The following is a 24753-nucleotide window of genomic DNA, read 5'->3' as shown; positions in this document are numbered from 1 at the left end:
CTGGAATGGTCGATCAATCATCGTTCGAGATGAGTGTGGGCCCAGCAGGAGTTGAGATTTCCGGATGATCCGGATGAGAGCGTGTAGGAGAGGGGCGTGCACGTGTGGCGCAAGCAAGGAGGATAATGATACCGGTCGGCAACCCAATTAACTTCCAATTACTGGCCTCTTAGATGTCGCCCCCGATTGCAACACATTGGAGAGGCGAATGTTGTCAGAACGAATCAAGGAGAAATCCGTCCGTTTAAATCGATTATCCATTTGCCGAGTGCAACAAGCAAGCTGAGGACCGCGAATCGAGCGGTTGTTTCTTTAGAAAGAGAGAAAAGGGAAGAAATTCTTGGAAAAAAACTAACTCCACAACACGGACTGGATCTTTCGATCGATCTTGTGGAATACTTTTCCGTGTCATCACGATTCTCCGGCACGAGGAGCGCGCTCGTGTGTCAAGCGATCGGGCACTGGTATTACAGCGTGGAAACTCCGTGCTTACGAGCAGACAAAATTGATAACAAACGAACTGATAATACACGGCGGCTCATGTTTCATCCAGTTGCGAAAAAACAACACAAAAAAAAAGAAAAATCCCCAGCCCGATTCGCTACCCAAAAAAGGGGAAACCGTACACGCCAGCTAGACACACAACGACGGTGGTTCTACAGGACATGCATCAGCGCAGGCGTCAAAATTCCGAAGCGCAATAACGCTTTCGAGCAGTGCTTCTCCGTCTGTCGCTGCTCGAACCGAAGGACTTCGAGCCTGCTCGAAATGATAACGCGTGCTTGCACTGGCTTACTGTATCGTGACAGGTAGGGGCAGCAGTAGTGTTCTCACTCTCTCCACTGTCACGAGTTGCTCCATTTATTCCATTTGTTGTTGCTTGCTGCCGAGCGCGACCGTTAGCACCAGCTGCAAGCGACCCGCTGTCAGTCAGTTGGCAAATTGCCGTTAACCGCACCGGACGCGACCAGGGCGGACGAGAGATTTCGAACGAGCGATACATACACTGTCCCGAGGGCCTAACTCTCGGTACTTTCGGGCGAACAGAAAGGGTGGGTGTATGTGTGTGTTTGTGTGCTGTGAGTGGGATTGGTGATCGTTTTATCCCACGCAAATTGATCGGTCAATGCACTATCGTGTGACAATTTATTGCTCGCTTTCGATCGTGCTGCTGCTGTACGATCGTACGAGAAGATACATGGACCGTTTGTAAGGATGTTAGTGCTGTGAATGATGACAGAGAGGTGATTGGGAGCGCTGCTACTTCTATCAACACCAGTGTGGAGCCGTCTACAATAGCAACGTCTACAATCAAAGCTATCGCAGTGGCCGGGGTTCGGGAAGACTTGTGCCTGATCACGCCCCCGATCGTAGTGCTGCATTTCTTTCTGTGGTTCTGTTAACTCGTCTACGCACCAGGTGTAAATGTGATTGGAACCTCGACCGTAGAGTGTGTGATTTATAATTTTGAGAAACCGCAAGACTTGTGCCGAAGATCTCGTGCAAAACTTTTTTAGAATAGCAGCCGTGTCCGTTAGTTATTAAACGTCTCAATGTGTGATACCTTTGAAGACATTTATCTCTGATGCTTTTGAGTTGAATATTTGTTAAAATTATTGTAGTAATTAGAAGGCTAGACTCCAAATTTTTCTTTAACACACCACTATCAAGAAGAGATAAAATAGAGAGCAAGAAAAGTTGAACGCTCCCTCCAATCCGGAAAATTGAACAAAAATGTGTGTGTCAGATTAAAAAAATGCTTTATTTTTTTATTTCTCAATAACGCATTTATAAAATTTGTTTCCAATCCTTGCTTTTTTTTATTTAGCATAGATCTCATCAGATTTTTTAGGGAGTTGTGTGCATTTGGACAAAGCGTTACGATCAAACAAGACAAATAAGCAACACAGTGAAAAGCGTGCATTAAGGAATTGAGTGCTATTTTGGATATTTTTGCATTTTGAGCCGCTTTTTGTTTAAAAGAATACAAAGTTATCATATAATGATACCATTATTCAGCGAACGATCGATATATAAAACTGGACAAAAAATCATCACCTAATGTTTCTTCCTAAGTCAAATTGTACCTAAAACAGTAAAACTGTTTCAACTGTAAAATTTTCTGTAATTTTCTGTAAAATTTATTTAGTTGCCTTACTATATTTGTAATGGCACACTTCAAGCATCTAATGATGATCTAAGCTTTCCGATGAAAAAAAGTTAGCGGGAGTTTTTGAGCAACAAGCTAACTAAAAATTCTAAATGTGATCCGTTCCCTTTGGTGGTCAGTTTGTGTAATAATCCCCTTTTTTATACGCCTCAGCTCGCTTCCTAGCTTTCACATGGAATTGAAAATTTAAATTTGTTCAATCATTCGGTGCAAATGCATTCAAGATATTTTAAAACATTTTGAATAATTCATTAAATCCTTCTGTTCTGATTGAGCGTCAATATTTTGATGAAATCAATAAAGTGGATTTTAAAACCTGAGAAGAAAAAATGCATCAGAGGTATGTGTGCTTATCGCTGGTTTGAGTGTTTTATACAATTATGCCTGTAGTATAACCGAAATGATCGTTGAGGAAAAGAGAGTGTGACCGTACAAAAATTTTAAAGAACACACTCGCACACGCTCGTCGATCAAGCTTGCGAACTGTGCACGCGATCGCCAGTGCACCAAAACCTAGCGCTTACGCACGGCACTAACACGCCCACCGCAGCCAAATGCGTAAAATGGACGCTTTTATTGAGCACACTCCCGATCGAGACTTTGCTCAGATTTGATCAAACGACAGCACACGGAAAGAAAATTATTAACGAAAACGTTGCCACGGCTTGAAAAGGTAAAATAAATTGAAACCATGTATCAAAATGCTGTGACATAATGAAGCACACAAAAAAAAGGAAGGAAAACAGTGTAAGCTATCGTGTCCAGTCGATCCGTGCGCGCGCCTGGATCGTTTGTACCGGAAATGTTTCGTGAAACCAACCCGTCAATTTCCTCCCATTTCCTCCCGGGGTCGCAATTATTTCTCGCACTGCACAATCGCACTTAATTTCCGTCTGCAGGCGAGCGAAACCAACAAAAAAAACACACACACACCGCGAGCGTACCTTTTTTTAAACGCGATGGAAATTAATTCCGACAGGCGGATGTGTACCGTGTGCAGTGTTGTTTCCCACCAACACTACTTCATCGCCAGCCAAGAGGTGACAGCCGGAACGGAGGCAACTACACAAAAAAGGTTTTTTTTTGTTTAAAAAAAGTGAAGTATTGTGTTCAAAATTAACGCAACTATTAGCGCCTATTTCCCTTATCGCATTGTTTCTTTAAGGCTGCTTGAAGAAAGCGAGAGAAAAAACAACCAAGCTTGCATACGTTTAGCTAGGGATGTTGGGAAAGTAATACATTCTTTTAATTGGAGCACACACACACACACTCAGGTTTAGAAAATGCCACCCGATGGCCACCACATAATTGCTGCGGCATCAGCTACGCTTGTTACACGTGGTGCGTTCGCCGTGAAGAAAACACAGCGGCCAAACGAGGCAGAGCAAATGAGAGTGAAAAATATGGCGCACATACACACACACACACACGTACCGATGCATTTGGGGAGAGAAAAAAATGAAAACAGGAGATTGCACGCGTCCGTCGTCGTGGCACACGATGAAAAATGCAACCGCAAATGAACGAATTTTTGAGCGCTACGTACCACAGGAACAAAAACAAAGCAAAAAAGTTCACACACCGAACACACACGGTAACGAGCAGCGGCCAGCGCGAATCGGAACCCATTCGCAGCAGCAAAAGGGAAACGGGGCGGGGAAAAATACGCTCGTTTGGACACCGCAAAAAGGTTGACAATAAGGGCCGCCCGACGACTGCTGCTGCTGCTGCACGCGCGTCCTCCGTCCCATGCTTAATTAAATTTCTCCATTGTTTCGCATATTTTTGCATTAACGAATTACGCCCGGAGAGCAGGTCGCACGACTTCCGGAAGTAGTGGGGCAACAGCAACAGAAAAAAATGGTCGAAAAGGAAGAACAACAAAGCAAAAAAAAAACGAACGGAACTGTGTATGACAGGGGCACAACACAAGTGGGAAAGTCCCTCGGCTTCCTTCGCTGGATGATGTGTGCGCCCTTTGCACATCCACCAGCGGATGAGTGCGGATTTGGATCCAGAAATCATATAACAACGAAGCACACACACACAGACGAGAGCATAGGTCCGTGGGTGTGTGGTGTGAGTTTTGTGGAAATTATTTTCAAATCCCTTCACTGAAAGGAACCGGGATGAGGGAAAAAACGAGCTTCGGACACATTGGAGCATGTGTGAAATTACTTCAATCTCCTCCCCACACTTTAGCTTTAGGCTCTCGAGTGTGCTCTCGAAAGTAAGAGAAACCTGTGCCGCCGAGAAGATAATTCGTGCAGTCAACAGTGGGTGAAACAGAAAAAAAACCAAACAAAAAAAGGAGATTCAGAATGATGAAAGCAGAGAAAGGGAAAGTAATAATAAACTCTTTCACGGGTTGAGATTTTTTTTTTCACGCCAACCCGATTGCATGCTTGCTCGTACTGAGTGTTGTGATGCTTCAACTTCGATGTCCCAAGACGAAGAGGTGCAAATGGAAGGTGTTGTTGCGCTGATACCTACACAGTTTCGCGAAAAACGCCATTTCTTGCAGCCCCATTTCGTGCGGTAGCCAATGAAGATCATCATGCATTGAAGGGACCAGTGGGGAGTTTTGTTTTTTTTTTGCTTTACAGGGTTTTCCAGAGGTATTCATAGTGCAGGGACACTTTATTAGCTTTTTCTTTCGTGAAATGAAGTTCATATGTTGGAAATTGGACACTAAACCACCCTTGTTTGACACATCCAATAAGAATTTCCAATGAGTCCGTCCAAATGGGTAAGAGTCCAATTTCTATCATATGAAGTTCACTTCCAATTAGAATGAGTCAAGGAAGTTTCCCACAGCTATGAGAACCCTTGGAAAACCCTGTATTACTTTCCCCGCCTTTTGCTGCCGTTTTATATATATATATATATTTTTTTTTTTTGGTTTTTGCTGCCTTTTTCTCAAACACCATAATTTCAGTCACACCTCACCCTTGTGCTGCACAGAGCGCTGCGTGCAAGTGACAAGGCGAAGGTATTAACAGTTTATTTTATTCACTTCCCACCCACACACACCCGTAAACCGCTTTGCAGCGTGCAGTTTGGTGCTTTTTTTGTATTGCCCAGGAATTTTGAAGTGTGCGCCTGGTTGTTGTTTGTGTTTGCTGCCTCTGTGTGTGCCTGCGCTCGTTGTTTATTCCATATGCACTCAAGTGCTCTTCTGGTTTGCCCATTTCTCACCTCAGGCACGTGGCGTTTGTGTGCAAAAAAGTACATGCCATTTTTGAGTAGACAGACACGCAGAAACCATGGGAAGCGTTGTGGGCGGGCGGAAGATGAGCTGAGTAAATATTTGAACTATTTTCATGGCGGAAAGCACGGGGCATTTTTCACGTCCACCCAGCCCGAAAAAAAAACAAGTTTGCCCCAACCGTTTTAGCCGGCCGTATGCAAGTGTCAAAACACCACAAAAAAAAAAAAAAAACAAAACCCGTGGTCGCTCTGATTTTATTCAGTTGATTTTGGTTGCTCGTCTATGTTCTTTTCCGGTTTTTATTTTTTTATTTTTTATATGAAGAAAGGGGAAGAAAGTGTCGAGCGAAACGTCTCGGGGATGTGCTTTTATTCGAGAGTTTGCTCGAAAGCACCGGAACGTGCTGCGCGCACACTTTTGTTGGTTCGCGTTGCTTTAGCCCAACAGCCCAACGATCAGCCGCAGTTGCGGTATCAGCACGTGAAAAGGCACGACAAGGGGGAAGGGGGGAAGGGAGGGAGGGAAAATTTAAGGCAGCAGGCAGTGTGGTCCGGTGTCCCCGGAAGTAGAATAAATAATGAACAGAAGAATTAAAAACCCACCGACCCGCTGGTTGGGGGTTACGGCTGGGGGGGAATTGCAAATAAAGCAGGAGAGCTGTGGTGCGGGGGTGAGAGAGAGAAAACAAAAACTCCGAGCCGAGGTAAAGACGGCAATTTTGCAACCTTTGCATTTTGCTCCAACCCCCTTCCACAAACACACACACACACACCAACCGGTCGAGAGGGAGGAAATGGCAGAGTAGGTGATAATGAACTGGCAGGTTTGCCAACCGGCGCCCCCCCCCCCCATCGCACACGCCATGTTGAGTGATAATTATGATGAAGAGGTTAAACGTTTTCATTTTTCTTGCACTTTTCGCTCCACCCTCTTTCCGCCACCCCCAGGTTGGGCGTCATTGTCCCAGGGCCAGGGGAGTTTTGGCTGCTTGTGTGTTTAAGCGGTACGTTGGGAAAAAGAAATTAAATCAAATTTCATCCCACTCGTGCCGAGTGACCGTTAAGTTTTAGTGTATGTGTGTCTACGTTTCCCACCGACTGGGGCAGGCAAAACAAAGTATTGCATAGGTAATAATAAAAAAGGGAAGAAAAAAAACAGTTGCACATTTTGACGGAAGGGTTGTTCTTGCCTCGGGTTGATTCTCTTGGTAGGTTTTTTTTTTTTTTTCAAATCTCTCTCGTTCTATCCTTTCCAACCTGAACCTGTCCAGCGGATGACGGTGGGTGCGTGACTAATTCCGCGCTAGTCGGCAAAGGATACGGCTAGCGGGCGGACGGGAACACGGGAAAGATTGGCAGCGGGCAACGGGAGCAGCAGCAGCAGCTCAACCCTTTCGGTCGCCCCGGTGTCACGCCAGTGAATTGTGACATTTGAGATGATTAATTAAGACCGCTAGCTTAACGGTCAACGGTGTGACCCGTCCGCGTTTGTATGTGTCTGTGTTTGAGTGTGTGTCTGTGTGTGAGCGGGTGCTCACTGGATGAAGCAATCAAAAATATAGTCCAGCGAGTGTGCACTTGTACACGGAATGATATCGCCCGTGTGTACGTGTACGTGTGTGTTTATTTTTGCCGTTTCTGTTATTTTTATTACTTTTTGTGTGTGTGTGTGTGGCACACTTCACACTTTTGGGACGTGGATGGTATTTTTTCTTGTCGCGCGACGTTGACGTGAGATGTGCAGACTTTGAGCTGCTGTGAAGTGTAGTGTTGGGAGGAAAAACATAAAAGGGATATTTTTAATTTCTTGCTACCAGAGCTCACCGAGGGAAGTGAGCAGTGGTTGGTGAAATCACAAAACGTAGCAGCAAGAGTTTAAATCGGCACAAAAAATGTTTTAAAAAAATCTCCCTATTTGCAGTAATTTTCAAGCAAAACTTTTCTTGCAGGATGCGCCTGAATGTTATGCAACGTGTGATGCATGAGATTCTAAAAATACAAACAGGTGCAGAAGAGCGTACAGGGGGGGGGTTTCTTACTGTGCGAGCGTATGAAGGATTGTCGCTTTCGTCGGCATCGTTTCAAGTGTTTGTAAAGCGCCTGAAGATATGCAATGTTGCTTATTCGATTTTGTTTTCGAAAACAGCATTTGACTTGAGAGCCGGGAAGCAATGGTTTCGCCTGCGTTTTGTTATATCGATATACTGTTTAAGCTACGAGCAACTTCGAGCCGACTGACTCTGGTAGTATGTTAGAGTGGAGTGTTTATTGTATCATCATTTGAATCAATAAAGACATGTCTTTTGTTTAAATTTTTTTCCAAATGTTCTGCACCTGAAGGTTATGCAACCATATTCGCAAAAAAGTGCGAAAGAAAGTTTGCGTGAGTGTCTATTTTGTTCTGAACAAAACAAATAAATCAAGATCAGACTTAAAGCTTCAAAATCATACAAATATGAGGAGCTTAAAAACTTTTCTCGATTCAACAAATAATTCTTTATTAGCAGCATTTCTACAGATTTCCCCTGAAAGTTATACATCGCGTCGGTCATTTGTCCTTTCTTAAGCAAAAATAATAGTTTTTTTTTATGGAAAATGTCCCCATTACTAACAAAAATAGTGAACAATCGTTTTTGTTTTTTCAACAGCAACTGTAGTATTCGGTTTAATTTATTTCTTAATAAAATAATAACTTGTATAAGTGTTTGCTTGTTTAGCTTAACGCTGAATTGATCTTCAATGAACCTATAAAAAAATTTAAGAAACAAACAACCCTCCAAACCTTGAGTTAAAAGGACAAAATGGACATACTGACAAACCAAACCCAGTGTTGGTGTAAAAACACCCCGCTCACAAGCCCGAAAGTGTTGCACCAATATTGATTGCGCCCGAGGGGTTATGCAAACGTGTGTGTGTGTGCGTGTGTGGCAAAATTTCCGTTTTACAGAGCGAACGACGCAATTCGGCTTGAAAGCTAATCAGCCAAAATATGAGTAACGATCGACTCGGGCTCCAACGGGCTGCTGGCAGAGAATTTGAATAGCAGCCGCCAGACGGCTCAGAAAACACTCAAAACCAACCCCACCCCCAGTGCCAGTGCTAATAAAGTGTCTGTGTGTGCGTGTGTGTACGGTCTTAACGGTGTGATTGCTCGAATGCAGCAGTACGCAAATGTGTGTCCACGGTGTGTTACTAGCAGGGGACGAAATTGGCTGCTGCTGGCGCTGCTGATGGCGTGAGCGCGGCAGAAATCAAAGCAAATTCAGAATTCGAGAGTGAGTGAGCGCATACCTAACACACACAAAAAAAAATAGTACGACAGAGAGCATCGAGTGAGGCGTCGTCCCCAGGTGTAACGAGCCATGTCAGTCATGCATCCGAGAATCTTCCTAAACGTTTGCTTCCTGCTAGCGCTCGGGCACGGTAAGTTTGCGTCTGCTGCTGCACTTTATCTTTCACCTCTCATTGCAGCTGTGGCCCGAAGGAATGTTCCAGAGGGGCTGTGGGGATGGGGCGGAACTTCCCTATCGAAGGTTGGTGGTATTACAGGGCCAGGTATTTCATTTGCAAAGGATTTTTCACTCCGTTTGCGTTCAAAAGCATTTCGGCAAACAGTGTTTAACCGATAAACCTGGGTCGGAATGTGTTCGTGCTGTGTGTGTGTGCTGTGGCAAGTGAAGTGGAGGGTGTAGAAATTTCCCCTTAAAGTACGCTCAGGTATGTTGAAATGTATCGATTGACGTGCGGATGTTGAGATGGGAAAGAGCAAGCAGTACCCGGTATAGCGTGGCGAAATGATATTTAAAGCTAAATCGTTCAACCACACAGGAAAGGCAGAGAGCCCGCCGCCACACACCTGCTGCAAGGAATCATTCATCCAGTCAGCTTGCAGGAATCAGAAGCAGCATCCCTCTCTGTCGCAATCCTTCCCTTGGGGGCTTATTTTCCAATATCCGGCTTCAATTTTGACTTTGTGGTGTTTTTTTGATTTATTTTTTGTTTTTTCGTCTGACTCGCACACCACTGTCTTAAGAACACAATATGGGGCGTGCTGTGTAAGAACACATCGCACCCCAGTTTTGCACGTGGTGAGGCAAGCATGGCAAACCCTCAACCCAAAAAAAGGCACACGATTGCCTGCCGATGATGATTATGCCGATGGTTTGAAGCTGCTAATGAATGAACGGTACCGAACGTTCCCTGGTAGTAGCTCATGCACACACACACACACACACACACACACACAGCGTCAGCTTCACATCCGGTCGGAGTTTCGGTTGGAGTAGTAGCAGCAGCAGGCCACCCCACAACAGCACCAATCATCAATGTTCATCCGCTTTCAACTGGTGAAATCTATTGTCGGAGAGCGAGCGACCGATCCACCGTCGCGTTGATTGTCCTAGCGCATGCGATAGAGGTACCCGGGGAGGGGTCGAAACCCTGCAACACCTGCAGCCCTCCTCAGCTCTCCCCTTCCTCTCGGCTGGCCAGCAATCACATGCGCCTCCGAAAAGCCAGATTCATTTCCTGTTCATCGAAAATTCGCCTCCAAAGTCTACGGCACAAAAAAGACCCAACAGCAACAGCAACAGCAGCACCAGCAGCACCTACCCATTGTTACCCGCCACTTCTCTTTCCCTCCACCAGCCCAGGCGGGGTTGAGGTTTTCGGGGCAGATAAAATGCGTTTGCAAAACTGCACGACGAGCTGATGACGGGCGAGTGCGCGCGCGAGCGACCACTTTCCAAGGGTGGGAATGGGAACGGGAGAGACGGAGGGAGTGGGCGGCAAACCGAGCAAATTTCACTGACCACAGAAACATAATTTGCATTGCCATTCATGCCCGGACCCGTCCTTCCCGAAACCTTCGCCGCCTACCACCAATCGCACAACACCAAACCGATTGTGTACGACATTCGACGAGAGTGTATCATAGCGTGAGAGTGGGAGTGTGACCAGGCAGGGGTAGAGGGAGACATCAGCTATACCCCAGCCGATAGCCACTGGCTATTGGCATGCGTGTGCTGGAGTATGTGTACTACTGCCAACCTCATCATAAGCGGTGAAACGGTTCGTTTTGGTTTTGTCCACACAGACACAAAGACACACCAAAAGTTTGTGTTGTTTCCTTTTTTTTTCAAAAATAGAATGAACATTTGTGTCCCTCCCTTCCCTTCGGTCGCACTGATTTCCGGTTACAACAACTAAATAAACACCCAGTCGCCCTGTGCCCATTACCACCTCCTCTCTCTAATTAGTATTAATTTTAATAAAAATCTCATAATTCGGATAGATTTAATTACATAGCCCCGAGATTGAGAGCGATAGACACCTCTCCAAAGGGGCAGGGGATGAGCAGGAGGTGTGTTGTAACCTTTACAAAATCCTTTGTTGACCTCTCCCCGGGTTGATGAATTTAACACGCTGGGCAAAAGCGCTACCTAGTCACAGTTTGCTCTGTTGCAAGCGGCACGAATAGGGAAGTCGAGGATATTACACCACTGTTATCAGGTGTGTGTGTGCTCCGTGTTGTACCGGATTTACGTTTTTTTGCCCACTTGCTCCACTCTCAATAGAGTTGTAAATGTTTACGGCACGGAAATGGCCAAAATCACGCATGAAAATGCACGCAAGAAATCGTTTGGAATCTTTCAAAATAATGTTTTTGTAATGCGGTGTGCCTACCTTTGGGCGTTTTGTTGCGGGCGTTGTCCGCATTTTTCTTCCAGACTCATCAGCTTCAAATATTCTGTTGCATTCAAGTTCTTTAATTCTGGTCATACTACTGCATTTAATGAGCGAATCTCTATGTCATCTATTTCTGCAAACAACTGCCAGTATTTTTCGATTAGTTTGCACATTTAAAATTTATGTTTATTAGTATCTATCCTTCCACAAAAAGTGCAATTTGGATTAGTTATTGCTTTACATTTTAGTTTTTGACAAATCATTTTCACATTTACTAATGTATGATGTATTAGCAAACCCCAGGCATCCTCGGCACTTTGAAATGCGTTGCTCGTTGTTTTTCTCGCTCAGTTTGCCTAAAATCCTTGTATTGTGCCGTCGTGAGGACAACGCACGAATATTGCTCGGTACTTTGGACCTCCACCGCCAAAATACATATCGAACGTATCGAGCGGGTACAACGAGCAATCCGCAAATTAGAGGAAGATAGGTCTCCCCCGAAGTCGAAGGATAGATGTAGGCTTCTGGGTCTTGAAACACTTGAAGCCCGTTGTTCCATAGCTCGGCATCACCGATGTTTCACCTTTGCGCTCTTCTATGTTACCTCTCGCCCTCTTCGTATGCGTCACCTTTTAAATATCCCTACTTGTCGTACAGCTGTTGATCGTAGAGACCCGCTACTACGTGCAGTGAATGTCTTTAATGCTTCTTCCTTACTATTATTTGTACCCTACTTCCACTGTTTCGTCATTATGTTGCCCTTAAAAATTTTAAAAATTTCCGTTACATTAGTACATAAGAGTATGTTATGTAAAGCATGACTGGCAAACATTGAAATACATTGAATATGAATTTGAATATGAATGTGAATACATCTTTGTTTTGAATTTAGCCTACAACTGTTCAGATTTCGCCCTAATTTATTTTGTTATTACTGCCAAATAAGGCTATATTTTGCACAGTAATTGAATGTTTGGAGTCTATTTAAGACATTCATTTTGAAGCGAAGGGTATACTAGTTTTTCTTTAGATGTCTATTTATTTATTTATTTTTATATTCTTGTCCACCAATGATAGCCCCACAAGATATCGTAAGTTATTATAGATTAATGTAGCGCAGACCTTCACTAATAGAGGACATAGATGAGTGAAAATCAACTCCTGCATAGAATAAATTAAAACTGCGTACCATTGCTGATATCGGTTCATTTGCCGCATAATTAGTGTTAAGCCTATCAACATACAAAAGGGACGATGAACGAGGACTAGAGCGAGGAACGTGTATGTTCACTTTGTTTAATGAGCGAGGTGCGTCAATTTCTCCTTTTATCAGTTTGGCCATAAAGATTGTTTTAGCCCTTTCACGCCGCTTCTCTAACGATTCTTCACCTAACAATAAGCATCTCGTTCTATACGGTAGCGTGTCACCATTTGGTCACCTAAGCTTTTTAATCGCGAAACGAGTAATTTTCCTTTGTACACCTTCAATGCGTTTGATCCAGCGGTCGGTATGAGGACACCACACAATTGATCCATATTCTAAAATAGATCTGACTAGACGGTTAAACAGCGTTTTGATACACAAATGATCATTGAACTCTTTCGTCATTTTCCGTACTAAACCTAGGGTCCTATTGGCTCTGCTAACAACGTCTTCTATGTGTTTTGTAAAAGTTAATTTATGATCTAGTAAGATACCAAGATCGCGAATTGTATCTACACGGTTAATCGTTTGTCCTAATGATGGTAGCTTTACACTTGGTAGAATAAGATTTAAACCTCCTTTAGCTTTGGATAGGCCAAGTTGGATCATACTGACTGTTAATCCACCTTTTGGCCATATGAACTCACAAAGCAATGAGAGGCCAAAGCTTACATGCTAGGAATGTATTTGCTAATATGGCCCTCTGGTGCAGGTGATGCCTTATTTTGTTTGATGTTGACAATATCTCTGTGTTTGTGGTGTCTTATTAGTTGCGCAAATGTTTCTGTGGTTCTATCCCTATTTAACTTGTTAGTCTCAGAGAATTAGTGAAAATTATGCCTTAAATTGTTAAACGATACTCTGTGCTAATCCAAAGAACGTTTCATTTGTTTTGCTCTATAAGAAAACCTATGACAAGATCTTTTGTTTTGCCGGAGTTTAATGTAGCTCCCGATACTGAGGCCCTTTCCGTTTTAAATTCGTGGGCTGAAATTTTAGCCCATCAGCTGCTTGCACTGTATAGCAGTTTTCGAGCAGCTATCTAAGTAGGTATAATATACAGGTGGGCTCATCCCAAGGTGTATGAATCTAGAAGGCTGATTTTTCTCCTGATCGCTCCTGTTTCTTAATGAAGATTTTAAGAGTGTTTTGAGTATTTGTCAAGCATCCAAAAAGCTTGTTTGAACAAAAGTTTTCACCCATCCTGGCATTAAAAAGTGATATTCAAATTTGGTTATAAAATACATGCTATGAGACCACCTGGACTACATACACTTAGATTCTGGATTTCATCACCAGATCTCTTTAATGTACCTTGGGGTAAATGTAAACAACACCGTGTTTTGCCATTTTTTTCGAGCAGGTACTCGAATCTAATTCTAGCTTTGAGGCTAGAATAATCTAGACTGAAAATTGCAGGCTAGTTTTATGTGTGGTTTTGTATGGGTTGTTTACATGATTTCAGCCTCCAACTGTCTAACTCCATACAAAAACTTACTAGAATCGTAAAGGGCCCCACTGTTTGATACGGAATAAATATTTCTCTAATACGTTAACGAGAGCACAAGTGAGCTACAACTACTGCATTGCAAGAACAAGTTCAACAGCTCCTTAAGAAATGTAAACCACACAGACCTATTGATCGCATGTATATAAAAGAAAAAATACGCCTAAAGGTATGCACAATCGGTAAAAAATACTTCAAATGCCGTACTGTAACATTCCTCGGTAATGACAGTCAATTGCAAAACGAATCACTGCAAAGAAAACATAATAAAAACTCAAATTAAAGGTAAAGCCTGTCACTCATCTAGTTCGGTAGTAAATGACACACTGTATAATTTTTGTTTCGATGTGTCACAGTGACACTTAATTGTTGTGGCAAGAAACAAGTTTGATTCAACAAAACACACACACACATTCACACATACATATCAGTCACTGTACTGACAAAAGTGACTTTAAAGCGCCCAGTGCGAAGCCATCCCTTTAAACTGCCCCAAATATTCCGAGCAGGCTGAGCGAGTGACTGAGTGCGCGCCCGAATGGTATGCAAAACTTTCTGCAACAGTAGTGCTGGTGGCGCTCCCGGAGCAGGAGGAGAGCGAGCGCGGACAGTCGAGTTGTGAATACTTTTTGCACAAAACATGTTCCTATTTGCCTGGGCACAAACACAGTGCACACACCAGGGTTCCAGGGTCCACCGAGTGTGCCTGGACGATGTGCCCGCGCGTGTGTGTGTGTGTCTTCACACTTCCACCAAGCCCCCTCTCTCTCACCCCAGTGTGTGTCACCCATTAAGCTGCACCAGACGCTAGCAGAGCGATACCTTTCTTTTGCCCGCAGTGCATTGGCGGTGATTTAATTTCATAAGCTTCCGGATGTCCTCAGCCCAAAGTTGTGCCGGCTGCCCTGTCTCCTGCCCTGCCCTCTTTTCTCTCATACACACACACACACACGGTGGCGCGGTGTGTACGTGCCAGAATATTGTGTCCGGAACTTTTGCAGAAGACACAGGAGCGTACACGAGGACGCAACATCAGGTCCGTTCAGGGTTGAGTTTCGCCCGTGACCACTCTCGTCCACTGAGCAGATTGCTTCGGGACGTACGTATGTGTGTGTGTGTGTGTATATATGTTTGGTTAAACATTTCCCTGCCTCTTCATGGCCCTCCCTCCAGCCCCACAAAGATGGCAATCGTGTCGGCAAGTGGCGGAACGTGATCTACACGCAGTCAACAGCTCGTTAACCGGCGGGCGGATATTTGACGGATGAAATAGCCCAAACTAATAGGCTCACCGCCACCACCACCACCACCACCGCTGTGTTTTGTTTTTGTTTTTGCTTTTGCTCCCCAGCAAATAGTGTCCTTGCGTGCACAGCACGAGGAGCAGGAGGGGGGAGGCAGGCTTGCGTGCCGGCAGAATAAAAACGGAAAAACCCCCGTCGCTCGTGTCTCGCACTAAATTCATTAAATATGGAGATTCCCGGTACCGGACCGGAACCTCGAGGAAACTTGTGAGTCGCTGCTTTCCGGTGTGCTGCTCCACCAGCCTTCCTTCCCCGCCCGCGGCACAGTTCCGCGCAGTTCCGTTTTGACGCGTCCGGGAACGCGTCGCCCGGGCCGAGTCTGGCTGCGCTGCCGGATGTTGAGGTCGTTTCGGTACGATCCACTAACGCGATGACAGCCCACTTCCGCCCTCTGGGGGAGGGGGGCCGGGGGGGGTTCCGCCGTGAAGTGAGGAAGTCGGATGGACATACACAAACCGCCCGTTTCCCTCCATCCCCACCGTCCACATGCAATCTTTTCTCTGCTCACGCACACATCCGGGTCGTGGTGGCTGCGTTTTCCACCGGCCAACGCAGCAGTGAAGGGAGTAGATATTTTATTTAGCTTCCCTCCACACCACACCAAAAACAGGCCCCGCTGCTTGCTTCGGTCTCCGCCACTGTCACTCCGAATCCGTGCCCGACTCCGTGCCGTCCCGAATGCGCTCGATGACGGACAAAGTTGATTAGAATTCATCTGCAAACGAGCCTGATTGACGCGTATACACACTCTAACACTTGGCATGCCACGCATCTAGGGCCACACACAAACACACGCACAGTCGAAATAGGTTCGGAGATTGAGCCGTGAGCAGCAAACGTGGTGATTTTTGATTTGCAATCCATTCCACGGGCCGGCCGACCGGTCGATTGGTCGCCTCCTGCACCCACACACGCCTTGTGAAACAAACTGATGAGAAATCGAACGGCAAACACACAGTGCCAGATATCATCCGTGTTCGATGAGTATGTGTGTGTGTGTTTTTTTTTTCGGAAGTTCGCTTGCTGGGAGAAGATTGCGCTGGTGCGAATGGCGAAAACAGACCGGGCAAAGTATATAAAACAAACACATCTTTCGAATGAGAGGTTGCTCTCCATTGCTAATGACAATCATTGTGCAATTGGGTTGCACGAAAAATGCACGCAAGATGAGGTTGGCAATAGTGGTGGTGATGATGAAGCCCACAATGTCATGCTTTGCTAGCTTTTAATTTGGTTTCTTCAAGCAAAGATTGGTAGCTTAAAGGCACTTTTTGAATGCGTAATTTGCGTAATTTTAGGTGGCATTTAATGGAGAATAAGCTGCTGGATTAATTAATATAAATAAAGCATGTACGATTGTAATAAAGCATACCGCTTACAAAAAGTTATTTAATTATTTATTTATAATATTCTTTTACAAAAATATTCAATCGGCGTTATCAACTATGTACTCTTAAAATTGTGGATGGCATTACATTTTGGCTTACCAATGTGTTCTATTTTTTAAATATTATTTCTTTTTTTTCTAACTATGATTTACAGTAAAACGCCTCACCATTGTGCCCCATTGTGTAATCACCATTTCTATTATTTTGATAACCACCCAGGCAAATGAATGTTTCGAGACTAAAAAACGTTTAATAAAAACCTTTTATTTTTTTTGTCAAGTGCTGTTAGACATTAGATGTTGACGGATTTACAGCTGTCAACTGGTGATGAGATCTGGCTTCAAACCGCTATAAAAAAAACGATGACAGCAGTCCGTTGAATTGTTGAAAATCATGCTGAAGAAATTAAAAATTACAACGCAATATTAGATATATTAATATTAGAAAACTCTGTATCGTAATGTTCGAAAATTTAATCCATGCTGAAGAATGTGAACTAAAATGTTTCAATCGCAATGAAAAAATAAAAATTAAAGTGTCTAGACGGCATTCAGCCACTTTCCCAAACTCGATCGAAACCGTTGTCAAAAATGAGCTAAAATGGCGATTTCCTTGGATGGATTTAAAACAATTTTAGACCCCCTTCGATTCCTCTTCGAATAAAAAATAATAATTCTTTGAAACGAATAAAAAATAATTCATCATTGTTATTTTGCAGCAATGCAAGCGATTACTTGAAATTTATTCTTCTTATTGGGTGACGTTATTGCCCTACACAAAAATTACGTGTACGAAACAAAGACATTTGTCAAAATCGGCAAATAGTAAAGCAAAACGTGGATGGATGGAGGAAATGGATCATCAGAAACAAAGAAATAGAACTACAAACATCCTAACAATTTTAAATATTATTAAGAAATTGTTCATTTTTCAGATCAGAGGCACATTACATTTGTCCTTTATATCAGCATATTGGTCGGTCTCGTAGTACAGTCGTCAACTCGTACGACTTAACAACATGCCCGTCATGGGTTCAAGCCCCAAATGGACCGTGCCGCCATACGTAGGACTGACTATCCTACTATGGGGGGATCAATAAGTCACTGAAAGCCAAACCCACAAGTGGGTGCAGGCAGGCCTTGACCGGCAGCGGTTGTTGAGCCAAAAGAAGAAGAATCAGCATATTGGGTGCTGGAATAAATCATTTTACTTTTCATACTGTTTCAGGAACTATATGGAAAAGAGCATAAGAGAGTAATTCCATTACAAAAAAAAACATTAAAAGGGTTTATTGTTGCTTTTGTTATTTATTTATTGTTTTATTTGTACGTTTTATATGTCTTTTATGTTTTATAAAACCTATGGTTCATACAGATTTCAAGGCTCTTTCAAGATATATATACTAGCTATATACAACTATCCAATGTATGGTATTAGAGTTGTTTTTAGATTAGCTTGTAGATTGTAGATCGAGCTGAATGTTGCAAGGGAAGCAGGATTTTTTGCAACCTCACTTCTAAAAACGGCTTAGAGTTTTCAATAGATAGTTCTCAAGTGGAAGAGTTTTATCCATGACAGCATCTACTTGCTCTTGCACGTCGTATACAATTTTCTGCTGTGAACAATTAAGTAGTGATATCATTTAAACACCCTTAAAAACTAAATTTAATGCACCAATAACCTGAAAACAGAGATGTTTCAATGAAGTTACATAGGAGAGATCATTTCATCTTCATTTGTCTTGATTATCTGTTAAGAAATTTGAGATCTTTTTATTTACATCTAAATTGTGTGGACGTATTTGTTAAGTCATAAGCGAGAGTTTGTCGGACGATTTGACGCCTACTGCGATTTCGACTGCCCTTCTCGATTAATTTTCCTGGACAGACTTCTAAATAAACAAACATACATCTATAAGCAATGGAGGCCAATTTTACGACTCGACTCAAATCGAGTGAAGTAGTAAAATAACCCTCAAAATCTCAGTGTTTCAAGGTCTCCAATGGCCAATCAAATTATTTTCTAAAGGTTTCTTTAACTCGAACCACCGTCAGGTATCTTTGGATTATTTAAATTGAATTTCGTGTCTAAAAGGTTTAGTGAAAGAAAAAAAAGGTCTATTTAACGAATACCAATACTTGGTTCCACAAAATCTGCTCTGGGTAAGGTGATAGTGATTTTGACCAGAATTCGACAATCGCTTAGCTCGCATCTTTACACCAATTCAATAATGCTCCTGCTACGCAAATATGCTTAGAAAAAAAAAACCAATACGTCGTATTATGTCGTAGCCAAAAAAGCCACTGTTTACAATCCGGAAATACAATCTCGACCATAAAAATACCTCCCCGCCACGTCACATCGCACGGGCTGCACCTTATACAGCCTTTTTTATATCATCGGGCTCATTGAAGCTCAATGGGATGAGCGATAGACAAACCCAACCATCACCCTCCACCATCACGTCGCTTTCACCACCGGTGGTGGTGGTGGTGGTGGTGGTGATGGGGGCATCAAATCGCCCCAAGGACAGTTTCGGAATGGATTTCCACCCTGCCGCGGCATTGACACTGACGACTCAATGGTGATGGATTAACTCCATTACTTAGCTCCGGTAATCGTTTTCGGCCGTTGGGAGATGGGCCGGGTCGCGATGCCGCGATGATCGATGGCTGGGCTTAGCCGGCCGCATTTCGGTGGTGGTCCGCTCTCTGCCCTTTCCTCTATTTCATTTCCTGCACCACAAATCCGTGCCACCACGGTGGACAGCCATCCGCTCTCCACCGCCGTCCGGAAAATGGCTCACACAAAAGGTAATTCAATTTGACTCTCGCCGACCAACCCCCAGACCCAAAGAAGGGAAGACAAAACAAAGCGGGCAGCATCCAATACGGCGGTACAAAAACAAAAGGACGAAAATATGGCAAGGACAATAATTGCTTTGCATCGGCCGGGGAGACCCAGCGGAGACATTATTAATATTTTGGTGAGATTGTGTGCCTATGTGTGGGGCTAACAAGATGCTTTTTACCTCGCAACGTAACTGGTTGAATTCTTCGCCGTTTGATTTTACCCAATACGCTACCAGAACACACACAAACCCACACAAAGGTGATGACATCGTGTCTTTCTGTCCGTAAGTACTCCACACTAACGGTGGAAATGCTGTCCCTCTTCCCCAGCCGTTTCCCATTCCCATACCGACACAGGCCACATTCAATCGATCGGAAGAAGCGTTCCTTCAGCGTCTTTGTTGTTTTTGTTTAGCCCCGTAGCCGTCCTCCTCCTCTCGGCTGGGGCTCGCTTCTGCCAGCGTTCAATTTTCTCCATTATTGGCATTCAACATTCCTCTCCAAGCAGCACACAGGCAGAGCCCGCGCACCAACACATGGAGTACGACATCACATTCTTGCCGCCTGCTGGAAAAAGGAAGGAAAGACACATGAATAACGCTCGGCGAACTCTCGAAAACGATATCAATTTATTACTTCACTTTGCGCCTCGCGCGGGCGCTGCACAGACACACACAAGAATACTTCGAGAATGGAATGAGGGGGAAGAATGGAATAGGGAGAAAGGATCCACGTGGAACAAGAGGCAACCCGTTCGGGAAGCCCAAGAAAGGCGGCGCACGGGAGAGAAAAGCTGGCACATACTTCATCTCATATTGTGATAGATTAATAGTTGGGATGCCCCAAAAGGATCAAGCAGCAGCAGCAGCAACGGGTGGAAGTAAGTGTGTGTGTGGAAGGGAAACGAGAAGGCGAAAGACACACACACACACCTACAAACACACATACTTCCGCTACAGTACATGCCAAACCTTTATCGACAAATCGGTCTTCTCTCCCGCTGTTTGTAGAAAATGCATCCGAGACAGCATATTTGCAACAGTGAAAAATGTCTTTCTGATGGAGAAAAATGCGTAAACAATTGAGAATCGAGCGCACAACCTGCCGCACACAAAACCCCTAGCACGTACCGATTGCGCTAGCGAGTGCGTCCGTTCGTGTGGCGTTAGAAATCAATCAGTAGAGATATCGAGCACAATCAAGACCGGATCGAGATGCACTGTGCGTTTTCGTTCGGCAAGTCATTGTTACGCTCGAATGCAATTATGTGGGTATGTATGTGTATGTGTGCACATTTTTTATTGAGTAGCAACTTTGGTGCTCCAGACACACAGTGCGCGCCAATCGCCAAAGACGCAAGGGTTTATACGGGTAGGAAGGAATTCTCTACGGTCTTTAGTGTTAAATACTTCGCCTTGCTTGGGTGCACATTCACCTTCTCCTTCTGGCGATGACTTCTGCCGTACGCCTAAGATAAAAGACTTTTCCTGTGTAAGCCTGTGTGCGACTATGTGAGGTGAGCGAAAAGGTTATCCGTCGCTCTGGGCAGCAAACCTCACACTCAGCTTGTACTCGACGTAATATGGTAGAACGGAGCAAATTGGTCCACCTTTGTACAGCCATTTACAGACAAATCTAAAATGCAATAAAGGAATCCGCTTGAACAATTTCGTTCTTTTGTTTGTTATTTCGTTATTTACTGAAATACATATGTCTGCATTAAAGATCAGTTTTATTTAAGTACATAACTGTTTTAATTTTTGACAACAATACATCATTTGTGTTCTTTATAGTTTTACATTTTCTCCATAAGCATCCAACCAAAACTGTTATTTTATTTTGAGGACCAAGAAGATAGTATTTTTAAATTATTTAGAAGAGTTTATTTCAGTCGTTGTTTATTACGGCCATACTATAACAACCCCTTTTGGAGGAGCGTGATTGAAGAAAAATTAAAAAAAAATATTGCATCGCAGACTCTATACGCACATGAGGATATATTGTGGAAAGTGTAGATTATATTGTTATTTTTAACACAGGTGTGGATAGTTATAAGATATTCAATATTTTACGCAGCGAATAGATTCCAGGCTAGGATAAATAGTGTATTTTAGAGATTTTTCACTGTTTAGAGAAGTTGATACCTAGCGTTTTCGTACGTTTGATATTACCAAAGTCATGGTGTCATATGCCCCACGGGCACTCCTTTGTACTAGACAAGCCGATGTGCTTGAGATGAGCGTTTAACCCATAGTTGTTTGACATCAGTCTTGACATAGATTTGATAAAATAAGTTTAACCTTCATACCTCGAACCCATGAATGCATTAACCTACGGTAGTGTGTAATTACAAAAGCGACTAAGATCATCACGCTGGCAGTGTTGCTGCCACAAGTCGATATAGAAATTCTGTGATACCATCAGCACTTCTGGCAGGTATATAGGACCTCTAAGTATTTCGATCAAATAAGAACCTGCTTTCCCTCGTCTGTCAGCGTGTTCGTTACCAGTTATTGAACTGTGAGCATGAATTTAGGTCATGGTCAAATTAAAGCCACTGTCAGAAAGAGCCCCCAAACATTTTTTGATCTTTCGATAAAAGAAGTGCGAGGCTTCAACTAATCCTATCTGTGAGAAAAGTATGTACCCGTTTGTCAAGAAGCGATGTCTTCCAGCGCAAAGGAAATAGCAGCAATAATACTTAACAGTCTGTTTTACCATTTATCTTGGAGCCATCCGAGAATAACGCATTATAGAACCTCACATGCTCAAAACGTAGAGTATTGGAGCTATACAACCTGTAGAGTATCTTTGAGATATTCATTTCAATGCTTCTTTTGAGGTGTCAATTGATTTTTTTGTGTAGAATCGATTACCTTGATAGAAGGCTTCGAAATCTAATTTTTCGATTTTCTATTTTTTTTATTCAGAAAGTACGGCTTCGGCAATATTGCTTAAAATATTTATTTAATTATTAGAAAACAATTTATTGTATTGCACTCTTTTTGAGGAAGTATCATTTATTATTAATTATTCTTATTTTTATACAAATGATTCATTTGTATATTTAGTGCTAGTGCTCATTTATTAGGTCAAAGGAAGGTCCTAGGATATCAATTAGCCAGGAAAAAAGAGGACTCAACCTTCTTACAGGGTTTCCCACGATTTATTGGTCGGTTCCCATCAATTTTTGGTCGGTTCCCATATTTTTTTGGTGCGTTCCCACGATTTTTGGCCGTTTCCCAGAATTTTTTGGTCCGATTGTATTGATATCAAATCGGAAAATACCAATAAATTATAGGAACGAACCAAAAATCTATGAGATACGACCAAAAAATCGTGGGAACGCACCAAAAAATCATGGAAACTGACCAATAAATCGTGGGAAACCCTGTATACCGGTGTAATAAGTTTTGGAGATAGTTACGGTCGCCATGTAATGTGATGAGCGTACATACGGTACATACTATACTGTACATCGATCAACGTCGCGGAATGTCAGTTTTTACTGACATGAGCCGAGGTGGAATAATACTTTGTTTGAAGCGGACTCTTCAACACTTTATCGTCCAGGCGATCATAGAAACCTTTAGGAGGTTTCCCTAACTGGAAACGTTGGAGTTTAGAAGCCTTACCTTGCGTAGGGGGACATAACTAAACTCTTGAAATAAGTTGGAAGGCGAATTATTAGGAAGCGTAACGTCCTATCTTGGCAGTCCGAACGAATCTAACTTGCCACGGTCGGAATTGGTTTTATTTATACTCAATAAGTTTCGTACATTTGGTTTTGGAATGTGTTTTTGTCCTAATTAAAGGTTATTGATATGAGGTGCAATTTATACATTGTATCTTAGTGAGGTGTCTGTCATTATGTGTCTATGCTGCGCTCTTAGTGTTTTTACGTTAAGGTTCTGGAAAGTATAAACTGTTCTAACCAAAGAACGGGTGCGTTCGTCGATCTTTGCCTACACTGCGCTTTTAGCAATAAGTTGCTATGCGTTCTCTGTTTGTCCACTTTGCTGCAGTAACGCTTGAATTGCTTGTGTTGCGTGTTTGCTGATGTTATATAATGAATGTGTTGCAATAGTGTGATTTGGCTTTCCGAAGTGTGTTACAATGGGTCTATAGCTGGAAGTGTGGTTTATAATAAGTTCTGTTTAGCAGATATGCTACACCGGAAGCTAAGCTAAAATCTTCACTCATCAATAACCATGTCGAAGAAATAGATTATAGCTTATAGCTGTATACAAATAATTAAAAAATACAACAACATAACTTGGAATGATGTGGGTTAAAAGGATTTAGTAGGTTACATTGGAGGGAATGTTATGATATAACCAGAATTAGTTAATTTTATTTTAAAACAGAAAAAAGCCTAAAGATCACTTCTTACGCTCAGTTTTCATTTAACGAGTGGTTAAATAAATTCCCTTGCCTGACCGTACTGCCCCGTGCTCCCCCAACCACACACGCCTAACATCGTGGTGCTTGGCAGCGTACAGCTTTTCGAAACCGCGCAAGAATCGAACTCATCCATCGGCTCCTTTGTCTTGCGAACCGGTGCCTCCCATTGCGACACTCCTGTTCGAAATGCATTAAACAAAAAACTTTAGCGACTGCACCCAGCGAAATGCGCGAAACGTCTTCGCGGTGGAGCAAAATGGTGCACCCAATCCTCCCACAGCGCGCTTAGCACTATTTGTAATGGCGTGTGTGCATCTGGGTGCTTTCGCTTTGCGAAGCAAAGCCACTGCCACTACATACACTAAATGCTTGATGTGCTGCAGCAGAAAGGTGTGGAAAACGTGTGTAAGTAAATTCACAACTTGATCACCTCGCCCTGGTTAACACCGCTGTTCGAACCAATTGTACCGCCCGTTTTGCAATGCAGCGGCGAAAGCACGGTTTGGGTAAAGCAAAATACCTTTACCACTCGCCTCCACCCGCCTCCACCCCCTTTCACAAACATCAGCCGCGTGCCGGAGGAAAATTGCTGCATGATAATGTTGTGTTTCATTATCATATATTCCAGGCGGGCGGACGGCAGTGGGAGTAAGCTAATGCGAAACGAGCGAAGATTGTGTTGTCGTGTGCCCGTGATTCATTTTCCGTTCGGCGACAGCTCTCTCTCTCTTTTCGGGGGTGGTGCGCGGCGGGGGTGGTGCGCAGTAATTGGAGTGCGGGCCAAGCTGAACGGCGACTTACGAGACTCGGTTGGGTTGAGCTGGCTGTCGTTATGGTGCGCGCTATCTACCCCCGCCACACTGGCTCCCATTTGGATAAAAGGATATATCATCAGAAAAACTAGCGCCGAGTGGGTGTGTGTGGGAGGATGGTAATTTTTTCGACTGCTATTTATTGGACGGATTAGTGTGAGTGTGTGTTGTCCTCGTTTGGGAGTGTTTTTTTCCTCTCCATTCGACCGCCGTT

General features: G+C 43.4%; 1 protein-coding gene across 5 annotated transcripts in view; it reads left to right on the top strand.

The window, feature by feature from the left end:
* Nucleotides 1–918: 918 nt before the first annotated feature.
* The window catches only part of LOC121592172 (carbonic anhydrase-related protein 10), a 69244-nt gene continuing 45409 nt past the window's right edge, over nucleotides 919–24753 (top strand). Inside the window, exons 1-2 of one of the 5 annotated variants that reach the window (XM_041913576.1) lie at nucleotides 919–1029; nucleotides 8098–8803. In XM_041913576.1, coding sequence (XP_041769510.1) covers nucleotides 8743–8803 — 61 coding nt within the window. In that variant the 5' untranslated portion in view covers nucleotides 919–1029; nucleotides 8098–8742. Of the gene's footprint in view, nucleotides 1053–8028; nucleotides 8804–24753 lie in introns of all 5 variants that reach the window. The other 4 variants (XM_041913584.1, XM_041913560.1, XM_041913568.1 and 1 more) reach the window with 4 other exon arrangements.

This window comes from Anopheles merus, chromosome X (genome assembly GCF_017562075.2).
Source record: "Anopheles merus strain MAF chromosome X, AmerM5.1, whole genome shotgun sequence".
NCBI classification, from domain to species: domain Eukaryota; kingdom Metazoa; phylum Arthropoda; class Insecta; order Diptera; family Culicidae; genus Anopheles; species Anopheles merus.
Note: the sequence above shows the minus strand (reverse complement) of the source record. Positions and strands in the feature narration are given on the sequence as shown.